At 32.1% G+C, this 13,160-nt stretch overlaps 1 protein-coding gene across 2 annotated transcripts; it reads left to right on the top strand.

The window, feature by feature from the left end:
• Nucleotides 1-680: 680 nt before the first annotated feature.
• On the top strand, nucleotides 681-11,860 carry LOC141461752 (heart- and neural crest derivatives-expressed protein 2-like). 2 transcript variants are annotated; one of them, XM_074143050.1, is made up of 4 exons: nucleotides 681-827; nucleotides 7,205-7,398; nucleotides 9,923-10,123; nucleotides 11,595-11,860. In XM_074143050.1, the coding sequence occupies exons 1-4, from the start codon at nucleotides 785-787 to the stop codon at nucleotides 11,697-11,699; spliced, it is 543 nt and encodes a 180-aa protein (XP_073999151.1). In that variant the 5' UTR covers nucleotides 681-784; the 3' UTR covers nucleotides 11,700-11,860. The 2 variants fall into 2 exon arrangements, with proteins under 2 accessions (XP_073999151.1, XP_073999152.1); XM_074143051.1 differs by having other exon boundaries at nucleotides 7,205-7,374.
• Nucleotides 11,861-13,160: the final 1,300 nt, after the last annotated feature.

A 13,160-nucleotide genomic window follows, 5' to 3' on the forward strand; every position in this document is an offset into this window, starting at 1 on the left:
TACGTATTACCAAATTAAATTTCTGATGGCAGAGCATTCTTACCATTCTTACACCTTGCCTTTGTAGTCTCAAACTCCTCAAATAGTAATCTATAGAAGTGAAAAAAACTACCTACATGTCCTTGAAGGAGTTAGGGGCTTCGTTTATTCGTAGAGCACGGAATTAAAGAAAGATTTGTCAAAAATATGGTTAGCAATTTTATAGTTAGTTAGCAAGATGGAATTATAAGTTGAAATAGAAATTTCTACCTCCGTTGGTGAATGAAGCTCCTAAAATCGATCAAGGATTATGGCAAAAAATGCGTGAACGACGGTTAAAATCAAAGAAAGAAATGATTATCTAACAAATGCTGGAAAATGGAACATACAAACTAAACTGGAAAGATTCAATTTTTTAATTAATTTGAATAGGCTTAAACTGATTAGTAGTTATGCTCCTGTTGTTAAATGCCGATTGGCAAAGACTCGCAGAGAGCTTTATAAATGCCTCACACTTCATTTTGGAAATCATCCTTTATGCATTAAAATTAAGAAAAAAAAAGAAAAGTCATTTAGATAATTTAACTGTAAAAAAAAAAAGAGACATGTGGCTAATTTGTCTAGAATCACTCTCAATATTTGTTAGAGGTTAAAAAAAAAACAGGAAAAATAAAAAAAAATAGAGAAAATAGAACTCTTAAATATTTACGTAGTAGCATTGAGGGCGGAGTTCTGTATAGGGGCGTCTCCCGGCCGATCAAGTTGGAGCTGCACTCTGCTGCGACTGCACCGTCACTCCACTCTCATGAGCTACATCTACTCGTACGCCCAGTACCCGTACACTCACGGTAAGTCCTCATTATAATCAATTTCATCCAAAATTTCTAGCCATTTAGCCCAATATTATAGTTTTTCCTTCTAGAAAATTGTAGTAAACAATCTTTAGAAAGAGTGTCGTGAAAGTAAATTGGTACATTCCGTTAAATTTAATAGTTTTCCAATCCTAAAGTACTAAATTGTATTTTTGCTAGTTTACACGATAAAAACACAGCCAGTGTCTCTTTCTTATTTAAATATTTAATGATTATTAAAGAGTGGTACATAATTTAAAAACTTTAATTACCAATGTTTAAACATATTTATTGTCTTTTTCATAGTCTGTACAAAAGAATTAATATTATTAATGCATTAAACACACATACAGAAAAGAAAATAAAGAAATACATTTTTAAATTGGTGAGAAAAAAAATAATGTAGAGTGCAGAATTCTAAAAAAGGCAATAAATTTGCTAAAACATGAGTAAATTAATTTTTTTCAAAATCTATCTCCTCTATAATCAACAAATATTTCATTAAGATATTAATAATGTAGTAGTAGTAGACTTTATTTAAAAATACGGTACAAATAATAGTTAAAAGAACATATACATTTTATAATTTTATAATAAAGATGTTATCAATCGATCGTCGGAGGAGTCTATGTGGCGGACATTAAAATATGAATGCAATTTCATTTCTTACATTTAAAGAATGAAAAATAATAACACAATAAAATTAAACGGAATAAATATCTATGATAAATATTAGAAAATGAAAGCGATTTAATTTCATTATAAAAATTGAAAAAAGAACTAGAGGGTCCGATATGTTCACGTACACATTTATATTGATGTCCTAAATGGACGGATTCTTTGAAACGTTGGTATTCATTTGTACTTCGTATGAAGCAAAAACTACATAATTCGAAAAATAATAATATAATAAAAAAAGATATTAATAATGTCGATAACTGAACCATTAAATTGTTCTTATTATTCTTTAGAGACCTTACTTTGGATTTTAACTTATTTTAAAGACTTAGGAGGGATCAGGATTTCATGGTATTTCTCCCAAAAGTCCTGTTGTAATATTAGTGAAACGAAACAGGATAAAAACACTTTGAACTAGTCCCGTACTTAATGAAGTATTTTTAGTCTCTTATACTCGAAAAAAGGAGCTCACTTAAATCATTCTCCAAGTCATGAACGTTTTTTTAGAATACTATAAACTTTAACGTGCTATAAAGTATGCGTTAATCCATTTTTCAATCCATTTTTTGAGCGAACCTAAAAATTTCAGAGGTGTCTTGAGTATCCGCAATCTGATTTCCCTTTTTCTGTGCCATATAGATTCGCTACGAGAGAAGCGAGTACATGGCAATATCCTCCAAAAAAAAACTATTTACTATCCTAGCAAAATGTATTAATACATGAAATGTAATTAGCGCGTTCAAAAACATTCATAACTTCATTTAAACCATTTACGGAGGTAATCGTCAAAAACCAGAAAATGTACTGCAGAATATTGTTCACCGTTTTTGGTAAATGATTCATTAATCTAAAAGAAAGAAAGATTATTGCCAATTTCAGACATAATTTTTAATTATCTTTTACCAAGTTTCGTGCTCATATTTGTTGACAATCATATTTTTTTTACGTTATTACATTTAAGGTTGGTGTGTCTTCTGTTTTGTCTGTTAAGATACTCTAATGTAACACTGTAAACAATATTATAATTGCTAATAAGTATAAGCCCTGTATCTAATCTAGTTCTCAGGTTGAAAGTTTGGTTACAAAAACAATGAATAAAAAACAGAAACTGGCTTTTCGGATCAATGATCCAGTCACCAAAAACGATGAACAATATTCTAAAATAGAGTAAAGGTGGATAGATTTTACTTAAATAGCACATTAGAGGTCATGGCCAATAATTATAACAAATTTAAAGCAAATCGCAGGAGCCGTTTTTAGAGAAAATAAAATTAAAAACGCAGAAAAATTTATTTAATAAAAATAGGGCACTTTTGATTAGCTGATTATGTCTAAAAGCTTACTGTCCGATCCAATAATGACACTTAAATTTATCTTTCCAAATTCATCTTCCTGCGATATATGTCTTAGTCTAGGGCGGATCTTCAGTCATTTCCAGGTGGTACCTGTAGAAACATATTCTTCAATCACCATCAGACAACTTTCTGGCAAATAGGCAAATCACAAAAATTTTACATACTGTTCTTGTGAGCTCAAAACATTCCAACAAGGTACACGCTGACATTGAAGTCTGTAAAAAACTTTTCTTGTTCAAAATCCCAGCGAATTTCAATGAGTTCCGTTTCATCTAATGAATTACTTATGATTATAAGTGAATCTATTTCTAAATTCCAACAAACGTTTTAGTCAGATATTTATGTTCTGTAAAAAGTTTTTGAACACGGCGATTATCCTTCGGCATAAACGTTTGTTTCCTAAATTGTTTTTCTATCGGTTTGCTATCGTAATTAGTGATTGCCATTGTTTCGTACTATTTTTATAAAATATTAAATTATTTTATAATTAACGAGAGAAGTTTTGCATGAGCACGATACCTTTGAAGTGTCTAATAGCATCCTGAGGCCAAACGCAAACTAAAACTTACCGAGTTCTGACAGCAATCAGATCACGCGATTAAAATAAGTCAATATGACCTCTTTAATTTCCTTTGAAGTACTTCGCTTCACATTATCTCTAAAAATTACATTTTGTTTTTTGTGTAAATTTTTTCTCCTCTAAAAACTTTCTTTTATTACGAAGGTTAGTTAAATGTTTATTATTCTGCTGACTGGCCATTCATAAAGAGAAAAAAAAATAATGTATACTTAATGCTCGAAATTGTTTGACGTTACAAAAGATGCTCTACAAAAGTTATTTCAAGTAGTACTTAATTAGGCGTTTCCGTTTATACAAGTGTCAACAACTGGTCCTAACAAGTTCACTAACTTTGAAAAGATTTTCAAAAATCTCTTGACGAAAAAAAAAAGTTTACTTTGAATAAATATAGAGTTCATATTACAAATCTAAATTAACAAATATTCCCAATTCGATGATGAAACGGCATCTCCAGTGGAAATAAATGTTCAATCGAGAGTTACAAGATAATCTAAGATTGTAACTTAGATGTTTCTGGCTTTAATTAATGATTCGCCTAAACTTTGATTCGACTTAGATGTTACAGAAAGATCTGAATTACCTTAGTGATTGGCCAATAAAAGAACTGCTTGGATCTAAACATTAAGAAATGCGCTACAATTACCTTCAATAGAAAGAAAAACACGCGTTTGGTCTCTTACACTTTTAGGAATTCTCTCCTGAATTAGAGTTAAACTAGTGAGGGAACTTGGAATGCTCATTTACCGGGGATTCCAATTCGCAGAGCACATTGAAGAAGTGCGTAAGAAGTTCGCTAAATCTATGGAGTTTTTGGTTAGGCATTGCAGGGATATCACGGATTCAAAAAAACAGAAAACCATATACGTATAACAGGCAGGTTTAAACTTTGTATAAGTTTCCATTGTTTGGAAATCTGTACACAGTAGGCGAAATAATGTAGTTTAGAGTAACCGTGAAAGAAATTTGTCCACTTCATTAAATATTTTCAAGGCAGTGCAATGAAGACAAGGTAAATTTGGATTCCCTTGAATACGGGCTACTGAAGTGGCTTTGCGTTTTTTGTTTTCATGATACTAAATGGTTGATTGCGCTAGAATCTTATCCTAGCATGATATTCCATGTTACTCTAATCACAGGCAATGCATCGGTATAGCCATTCAACGTTGACTGATTCAAGACAAACAGGATCAGATACCGGCGAGACTGGAACAGCTCACTGTCCAGTAATGAACAGTGTTATTTGAAACGAGAGAACACTGTCCAGAGCCTAGACGTGCAATGTAAGAAGCTCCGGACGCCAATGATTAGACGGGTATTAAATTAAAAAAAATAATGAACAAATAACAAGTTTACCACGGCGTCCAGTTATGTAACTTTTTCCTGATTTATCTCTAAATAAAATATTCGTTTTTCTATTTCTTTTATTTTTGTTTATCTTTACGCTGTACTATTGATGGCCAGTTAGTGTTCAATATTAATATCCCCAACTTAAAAATAATGAAAAATGACTAATATTTTATTGATTTATGGGATTGTAATGTAGATTTGGGCTCTGATTTTTCAGACAGCGAAAAAGTAACAATTTATTACTCAGATCGCAATACCGAAATGAGTTGCTGAAGCGAAGTTTTTGATAATTGTAATGAAAGTAGAGGTTTAATAATTTTCTGATTTGTTGTTTGTTCGGTCAGATAAAAAAAAGGGAGGTTTTAAAGACTATTTTAATTATTGTTTCTCAAATATAATAATAATACAATAGTTAAGGAATGTATTATGATACAATAAAAAAAAAACAACAACAATTAAAAAAGTGTGAACACATGTACGACATTCTAAATCACAAATTTCCTTCAAAATTTGAATTATATTTATTCCTTACTAACAATATACAGTTTGTAACCATAAAGTATATACTTATATGGGAAATCCTGCCCAGACTTCTCCCAATTTTCTAAACTTAAAGTGTTCGTAATATATTTAAGACTTTACAGAAATGAATAGAAGCCATTTTTCGAGAAAGTGGACCATCTACTGAGATTACGGGCTATTTCTGGTGCAGGAATATTCTCCAAATACGGATTTTTATGCAACAGATTTAACTCTCCTTAAAATAGGATTAAAATAGGAAGAGATAGGATCTGACTGTATCTGACCCAAAATTGGCCTTTGAGAGGGAATCTAACCACCTTCTTTGCTAGAATTATTTTTAATCAAATTTTAAATATATGTTAAGTTGTAGATTTATACGTTTTTCATCATTGTACAAAGCTTAAATAAATAAATAAAAAATCTCAAAAAATCAGTAATGTAGTATTTTCGACGGATTTTCTGCAAATTTTGGAATTTAGTTTCGCATCTCGGTTTTTGTCACTATACAGGGTGTTCATTTTAAGACGGCTCAAATGCATTTCATGCTTAAACGGTTGTTCTGAGCGAAAAATGGTAGAGGAAAAATTTGTTACCCGTCACCTCTAGTTTCAGAATATGTGACTTGATTTTAGAGTCCTGCCTGCATATGCGGCTGACGCGCGACCAAAAGTGAGGGTTTGCAGTTGACTCCCATTTTCATAGTCATCGTTTAAAAGGGTATAAAAAGTTATGAAAGCAGCCGGAAACCGTAATTCGATATCTTCAAAATTAAAGGTGCTAGGCCATTTCAAAATCTGGTATTTATTAATCATATTTCAATTTTTTTTACTTGTTATCAAAGATAAAGAAAAATCACTCGGAAAACGACTTATTTCCCGATATTAAGAAAAATACTAGCTTTACTGCCTTGGCAATATTTTCAGTAGAAAGAGGATGAAAAAATACGTAAAATGACCTATCTCGTACACTACTATCTCTTTGATAACAAGTTAAAAAATTGAAATATGATTAATAAAATACCAGATTTTGAAATGGCCTAGCACCTTTAATTTTAAAGATATCGAATTGCGGTTTCTTTTATACTCTTTAAAACGGTGTATATGAAAATGGGGGTCAACTGCGAACCCTCACTTTTGGTCGCGCGTCTGCGGGCAGGAATATAAAATCAAGTCACATATTCTGAAACTAGAGGTGACGGGCAACAAATTTTTCCTCTACCATTTTTTCGCTCAGATCAACCGTTTAAGCATGAAATGCATTTGAGCCGTCTTAAAATGAACATCCTGTATAAGAGAAATGAGAGAGAATTACGTACCATAAAGCTTAATGACCCTTTAGAATAGAGTTTCCCAACCTTTTTTGGCTCGCGTACCACTTGGCTGTAAATCATGCTGAATTGTACCACATCGTAAAAATTATTGTGTTTCGCATTTCCGAGTGTGTTATTTTACTATTATTATTATCTTTATTTGTATAGAGATACAATGTATCTGTTCAAAGGAGTTCATGTTCACTTTACAAACTTTGTTAAGTTTAAGATCTTAGTTTAAACACTTTGTTTAAACAATTAAAAATTGCGTACATATTTTTCTCTTCAAAATTATTAATTAATTTACAAAGTTCTTCTTTTGGATTGTTATATTTGTTTATATGAAGTGGGATTCTAAAACTTTCATAGACTGGGCAGCTGATAAACAATTAATGTTTCCGGTTCGTTCTTATTACACATTAAACAATGATCTTTGGCTTTGATTGTTAACTATAGTTCTGCACGTGCTCAGTCGCGTTACTCGTGAAGGTTAAATAACCATCATCCCAGACTAAACTTCTAAATCTAAAAAAACTAGTTCTTGCTAGCTCTTCTTGGAGCATTTATAAGTTACGATTAACAGAAACCACTGGAGAATGTGATAACGAAGAAAGATGGTGGTGGACTGGTGACGGAGCGAACAATACAGAAATAGAAAACAATACTGGCTGGGACAACACGGTGGGACAACAAGTGGTAAGAGTGGTCCGCCGGAGGACCACAGCTAACAAGAAGGAGCGGCGCAGGACACAGGTACATCAAGAAATCGCCTCTAAGGTTATGACTATGACACTTTAAAATACATGCAATAAGTAAAAAATTAATTTCTGCATGAATGGGTTGTGTAAAAAATAAAGACTGTTTTTCAATTTTTAAAAAAAAATTATCAATTCTCTAATTTTTATGAATATTTCACAAATTTAAGTGTCTGCCATCTGTTGTATATGACGCTAAATTGTTTCTTTCATTTTTTCTGAACGGAAACTTTGATATGCAAGTAATACGGGATACGGGAAACCGTATGCTATCCAAACCCTCTTTGGGCTGATACATTCTAAAGAGAAACAATACCACCGATCGACTTTGGTGAAAAAACCCAAGTTTAGGACAGAGTCCACTAAGAATCATAGCTGTCCGAACAAATCGAGTAACCAACTTAAGGGAAAGCAGCCTACACCGTCATCTTGTTCCTACCAAAGATCCTGAAACTCACCTATTTGCACCATAAACAACCCCCTTACGAGATGGATGCGTCTTTCCTTCTCTAACTCAAAAAACTTTAAAGAAGGAATCGAGTAAGAATCCCATTGTGTCCTTCCTAAACTACAGTGATCTGTAATAGAACCAACTGATGCAACAGCATCTCACAATCGACCCCGATCGTAAACATTTGAACTGTAAACAACCCACAGACCTCATCTAAAAAGATGAATACTGCGACCACGCCTGGAAACCCAACAAGATAACAGCTGCTTTGTGACGGATTAAAGCTCCCAATTTGGACAGCTTACCCATCTACTCGTCACCTGAAATCCGTTCATGACTGGTCACAGAAACCAGACGAATATCTTTAAGCCCTACTAATTTCCTAGAACATTCTAACACCAGCTTGGAAGTGAAAACCAGGGTTCTTAAACGTAGCCTGACTGCCTGAACAGTTATCGTTTTCTAACCAAATCTGACAATTGAACTTATTTTTTAAATGGGATATAATGTAGAAATAGACTCAGCAGAGCAGGCATTGTTCTAAAGTCCGTGAATCTTATTCAGTTAGAGAAACTATTATTTTTTTTAGGTACACTCCCATTACTTGTATAGTATGCAATTCAACAAAGAGAATTCATATTGTGAAGAATAGATTTAACATAATCCAAATTATTTTAAACATTTTGGGAAATGTTATTTTTCAAATAACTAAAAGATTTCACTTAAATTCAACTCACTTAGAGCATCTTCACTAATCTAATTCTCTTTCGCAACTAATATAGTTGAAATAGCTTTTTGTAAATTTTTAATTAGATATAAAACAAGTGTTATTAATGCAAGTTTAAATAAGTAATGAGTCAATTTTTATATTCTAATCATAATATGTGAGTCTAAAATGGAACAGATTCCACATGTTATGAACTTATACTAATATAGGCGAACATTTAAAAAAGAATTATGCTCATGGAATGTGACTAAAGACTTCGCTAAATACTCACGTTGAGCATATTTCTATAGCAACTATGAGTATGAAGGCCAAGTCGCATTTTTGCGAAAAAGCAATACGAATTTTCGGCAGAGAAGAACTTTTTTAAGTTCTTGGGTTAGCCTTAAATATTATCGAAGTAAAAGCGATAATATTTGGCTTTCATAACTTAGTTAGTTATTCACTGATATGTTGCGTTTCTGCTTTGTCCATTGGTGTATTTTTGAAAATAATCTTTAACAAGAATCTACAGATAATTTACAAGGATTTCTGGATAGAGGGTTAACCGTCTTTGTCGCAACGTCTAGCAGTGCGATACAATGTATCTCCTCATTTTACAGTAACAATAACTTAATTTATCTAAAAAGCCTTTTAGACATTCTTTCAACTCCATAATTCTACAAAGTATTTATTATTTTCTGTTACTCACTCAGAGGAAATAGATCCATATAAAGAAAATTTTTGAAAACGAAATTGCCTCTTCTTAAAAATTGGTTGCCTATCAGCCGTTTAAAAAATAAATAAATAGACTAATGTCTTTTGGCGATAAATGAAAGATGAAACAACAAAAAAAGATACATTTCGTTTTGCTTTTACCCTGAAACAACCCATAACTAAACTAATTTCTAAGAAGACTCGATGTTTCGTTATAACATATATTTGTTTATTTATTTTTCGTTATGTTTAAGAACTAGTTGAAATAGCTTTTCGCATTATACAGTTTCAATTGCCACATTTTACGATTTTGTATTTAGACTAGTGAATTATTTTTAAAATGTCATTAATAATTATGCAAATAAGTGATCCACTTCTGGACAAAACTAGTCGAATATAATAAGCTATGACTCACAACTAGTTCTTTCTTTTTTCATGAAAAGAAAGCAATTTGAATAAATAAGTAATATTTAAATAAATCTTTAAAAATCAGAATATTACTGAAAGTTAAAAAAACTGTTGCCCTAAAAAGTAAACTTAGCCGGTTATTCATGATTGCTGTAGATTTATTCTTACCTCTTTTGTAATATCTAAACAGTTGACCAGTATGTATGTACATATTTGTTTTTACATTATTTTATTTATTTATTCATTTTAGTTTATTTTATTTTTTAGAGCATCAACAATGCTTTCGCCGAATTAAGAGAGTGCATACCAAATGTGCCGGCTGATACCAAACTCTCTAAAATAAAGACACTACGTTTAGCTACCTCCTACATTGGCTATCTCTTAGGTGTGCTGGAGACAGAAGATTTAGGCCATGGATTTAAGGCGGACATCAGTCATAGTCAACCAAAACGATCCTCTAGTCACCAGGTGTTCTTAATTTGATGATCAAGTGTTCTCAATTTTTTTCTCAGTCTTCAGTCTCGACTCAGTCAGTGACTCGAAGCCTGGACTTACTCAAACTAGATCCAATACTCTACTTAAATGTTCTTTCTCTTAAATGTTCAGATTAAAGAGAAACTAGCCGTAAAGTCAAATCTCTTGTGACTTAAAACATCTAGAGTGGTTCTCTTAAGTAGGAAGGAGTATTCTCAAGTGAATGTATGTTTGAATGTTTACTGTAGGTGTCTGTAAACTGTTCATTGTGAGCACATTAACTACCTCTACAGGACCTATGTGTTGTAGTATGAGTATGGGGCGATGTTAGTATTGAGTGTTGTTCGTGTTGTTAGACTGGGTTCACCCGCAGGGACGCCAAGATCCCTGAAGAAGTGGCTAGGTCCACTTCCCCCTACGGGTATGTTCACAACATTTTTATCATCACATATGCGTTAGCTACTATAAACTGACGATGTTGATAGAAAAGTGTGATCAACGTTCCCAAAAAAAACCCTGGATTAGAGTTGTATTGTGAGGGAGCTATAAAGCCATATTCGTGCGACTTAAAAGATCTATTGCGAATCCCAAACAACCCTTTGCGCTTACCATGTGTGGTCTGTGAGATGCTTTTAAAAATTTATTTAGAAAAGGTGGTACTTGTGGTCGACCAATTTTGACTTAAACCTCATTTTGGCATCCTCTAGTTAGTACCTAATATGTGCTAATGGGGATCTTCTGAGCTAAAAAGTGGTTTTTAGAAAACGGTCTGAATGCGTGAATGCATCAAAGATCTAATTTTTTATTACCTCTAAATATTTGTAGATTTATCTACTTTAATAAGTATACTTTGAATTAACTTTAATAAATAAATAAATATACTTTAAAACCTCTGACTATAATGCACATACTGACAATAATTCCAGTGACAAATGAAGATCTTCAGTTTTTCAAAATATACATTTTCTAAAATAAGTGATTAAATTTATATTGGTAATCTCACAGACATCTTATTGTCAGTATCTCCATCAACGGGCTGAGTAAATCCAAGGGCAGCAATATGTTTCAGCACTTATACCTCTCATTATATCTGCTGATTTTGATTTTGACATTGATTAAATAGGGTGTGTATTTTGATTGTACTTCAGCTAGGTCTTGCACGCTTAACATATTATCTGAAAATGTGCAAACAATAGAGTCCGGTTGATGAACTAAAAAATTAAGCAGGTTTCCTTGAAAAAGTTCTATGATACTTTAATTTTTTTATGAAATAAAAAATTCTGATATAAAAATAAAGGAAACAAAACTTTTTATTGAATTTACAGCTTCCAATTGAAATAATCTTTCCAAACAATTAATGATAGTTCTGATAGAAACAACCTTTACAGTTAAATGCTATAAACACAATTTAATATTAATTCAAAACAATAATGCAAAGTTAATATAAATTTTGTTTATTTTATAGACACCACCTTGCGAACAAAATTGTGATGATGGAAAGAAAAGTAAAGGAAGGACGGGATGGCCTCAACATGTCTGGGCGTTGGAACTGAAGTCAGATACGGTGTAAAACAATCAACCTACAACCGTTCGAATAAAATTCTTTTTCTTACATCGTTTAAATTTTAGCATTTGAATTTAACTTATTTTTGAATGCATTTGTTGGTTCTTGAAAAGAAATAATATTGTACAGTAAGAAGTGTATTAAATTAATTATCATATCTTATAAAACATTATTCATCCTAGGCCACTACCTTACTTTTAATTTTCACTTTTTGAGGACAAGAGGAAGTATTGTTTCCAACTTTATCAACCAGGTATACCAACAATAAGGTATTTTTGGATTATAACCAGTCAAAACTGGATCAGCCTTTCTTACAGAGCATTCTCTGATAAGTACAGCTTCTGGTGCATGTAACAAGCCCAGTAATCGCAGATATGGTGAGTGGAAGGAAAGACGTAAAAGTAGCTATTCTAATCACCTAAATTAACTGCAGAACTCCTACAACAAGGCTGGGCCCTCGGAGGGGGAGTTTTCTAGATCTCCTTAACGCTTAATGGAGCACATGGTCGTACGGGTCCTAGCATCTGGTTTTGAAGGTTTGTCTGATCGAGAAAAAAACATTGCAATATCAATATTACTTGTGTATTGCTTCTCTTCTGAGAAGTAAAACTGGTGCCTTCAAGGTTTGCGAAGTGCACTAATCCAGATTCAAAACTTTATTCTTTTTGTAATATTTTGAAGACCAATTCTCATGCTATAGAAATTATGCTCTTTAAGAGCCAAATAAATCTTACGTAATAACTAATACCTATAATAATTATCTAAATAAATATATTTTTCTGGTTTAAATTGAAACAATTCTGGACCTTCTAACGTTTAAAACCATGGTATGGTGGTTTCAAAATTGATCGCAGATTTTCCCAGTGATATGTTATCTTTTAATAAAGAAACAGTTTAAAATTACATCATTTACTTTTCGAAAATTAATTAAAAATACAATTCCCGTAGTTATAGCCTACACCGTTGAAGTGGCACCTGTTTAACCGAGTCCTACTAATAGTATTCGCTTCTTCAATGCGGCGCCAGTTTCAAACATAAAATTGAAACAGGACTACTAGGTGCCCTTAGATTCTTTCTTCCTTGGTGTTGGGACAGTGCGAAACATGAGAGAACTTTGTACGCAGCCGGAAGTACACTTGACAAAAAATTCAGAGCGCTAATGACTTCCGTAGATTGTGGGCATTAATTAAACAAGGAAAGTTATTTAAACACACAATTTTTTAAATTTTAATATTTCTTTTAACCTGACTTAATCATGTATATTTTCGTTTTTATTTTTGGAGCAGAACAATTTTATTTTGATAACTCAACATTTCCGTTCTTTCTAACTATTGTAAATTTTAGAGTTTATTTGCAGTAATTATTGGTTTGTATAAAACAAAAAAAATTTAGATTTTTTTTAAATCTTAAAACTAATTCATACCTTAACAAGAGTTTATTATTAGGCATAAAAACAAGCAGTTAGTA

The sequence above is a fragment of the Rhodnius prolixus genome, unplaced genomic scaffold (assembly GCF_049639745.1).
Source record: "Rhodnius prolixus isolate KJV_2025 unplaced genomic scaffold, Rpr scaffold_12, whole genome shotgun sequence".
Taxonomy (NCBI): domain Eukaryota; kingdom Metazoa; phylum Arthropoda; class Insecta; order Hemiptera; family Reduviidae; genus Rhodnius; species Rhodnius prolixus.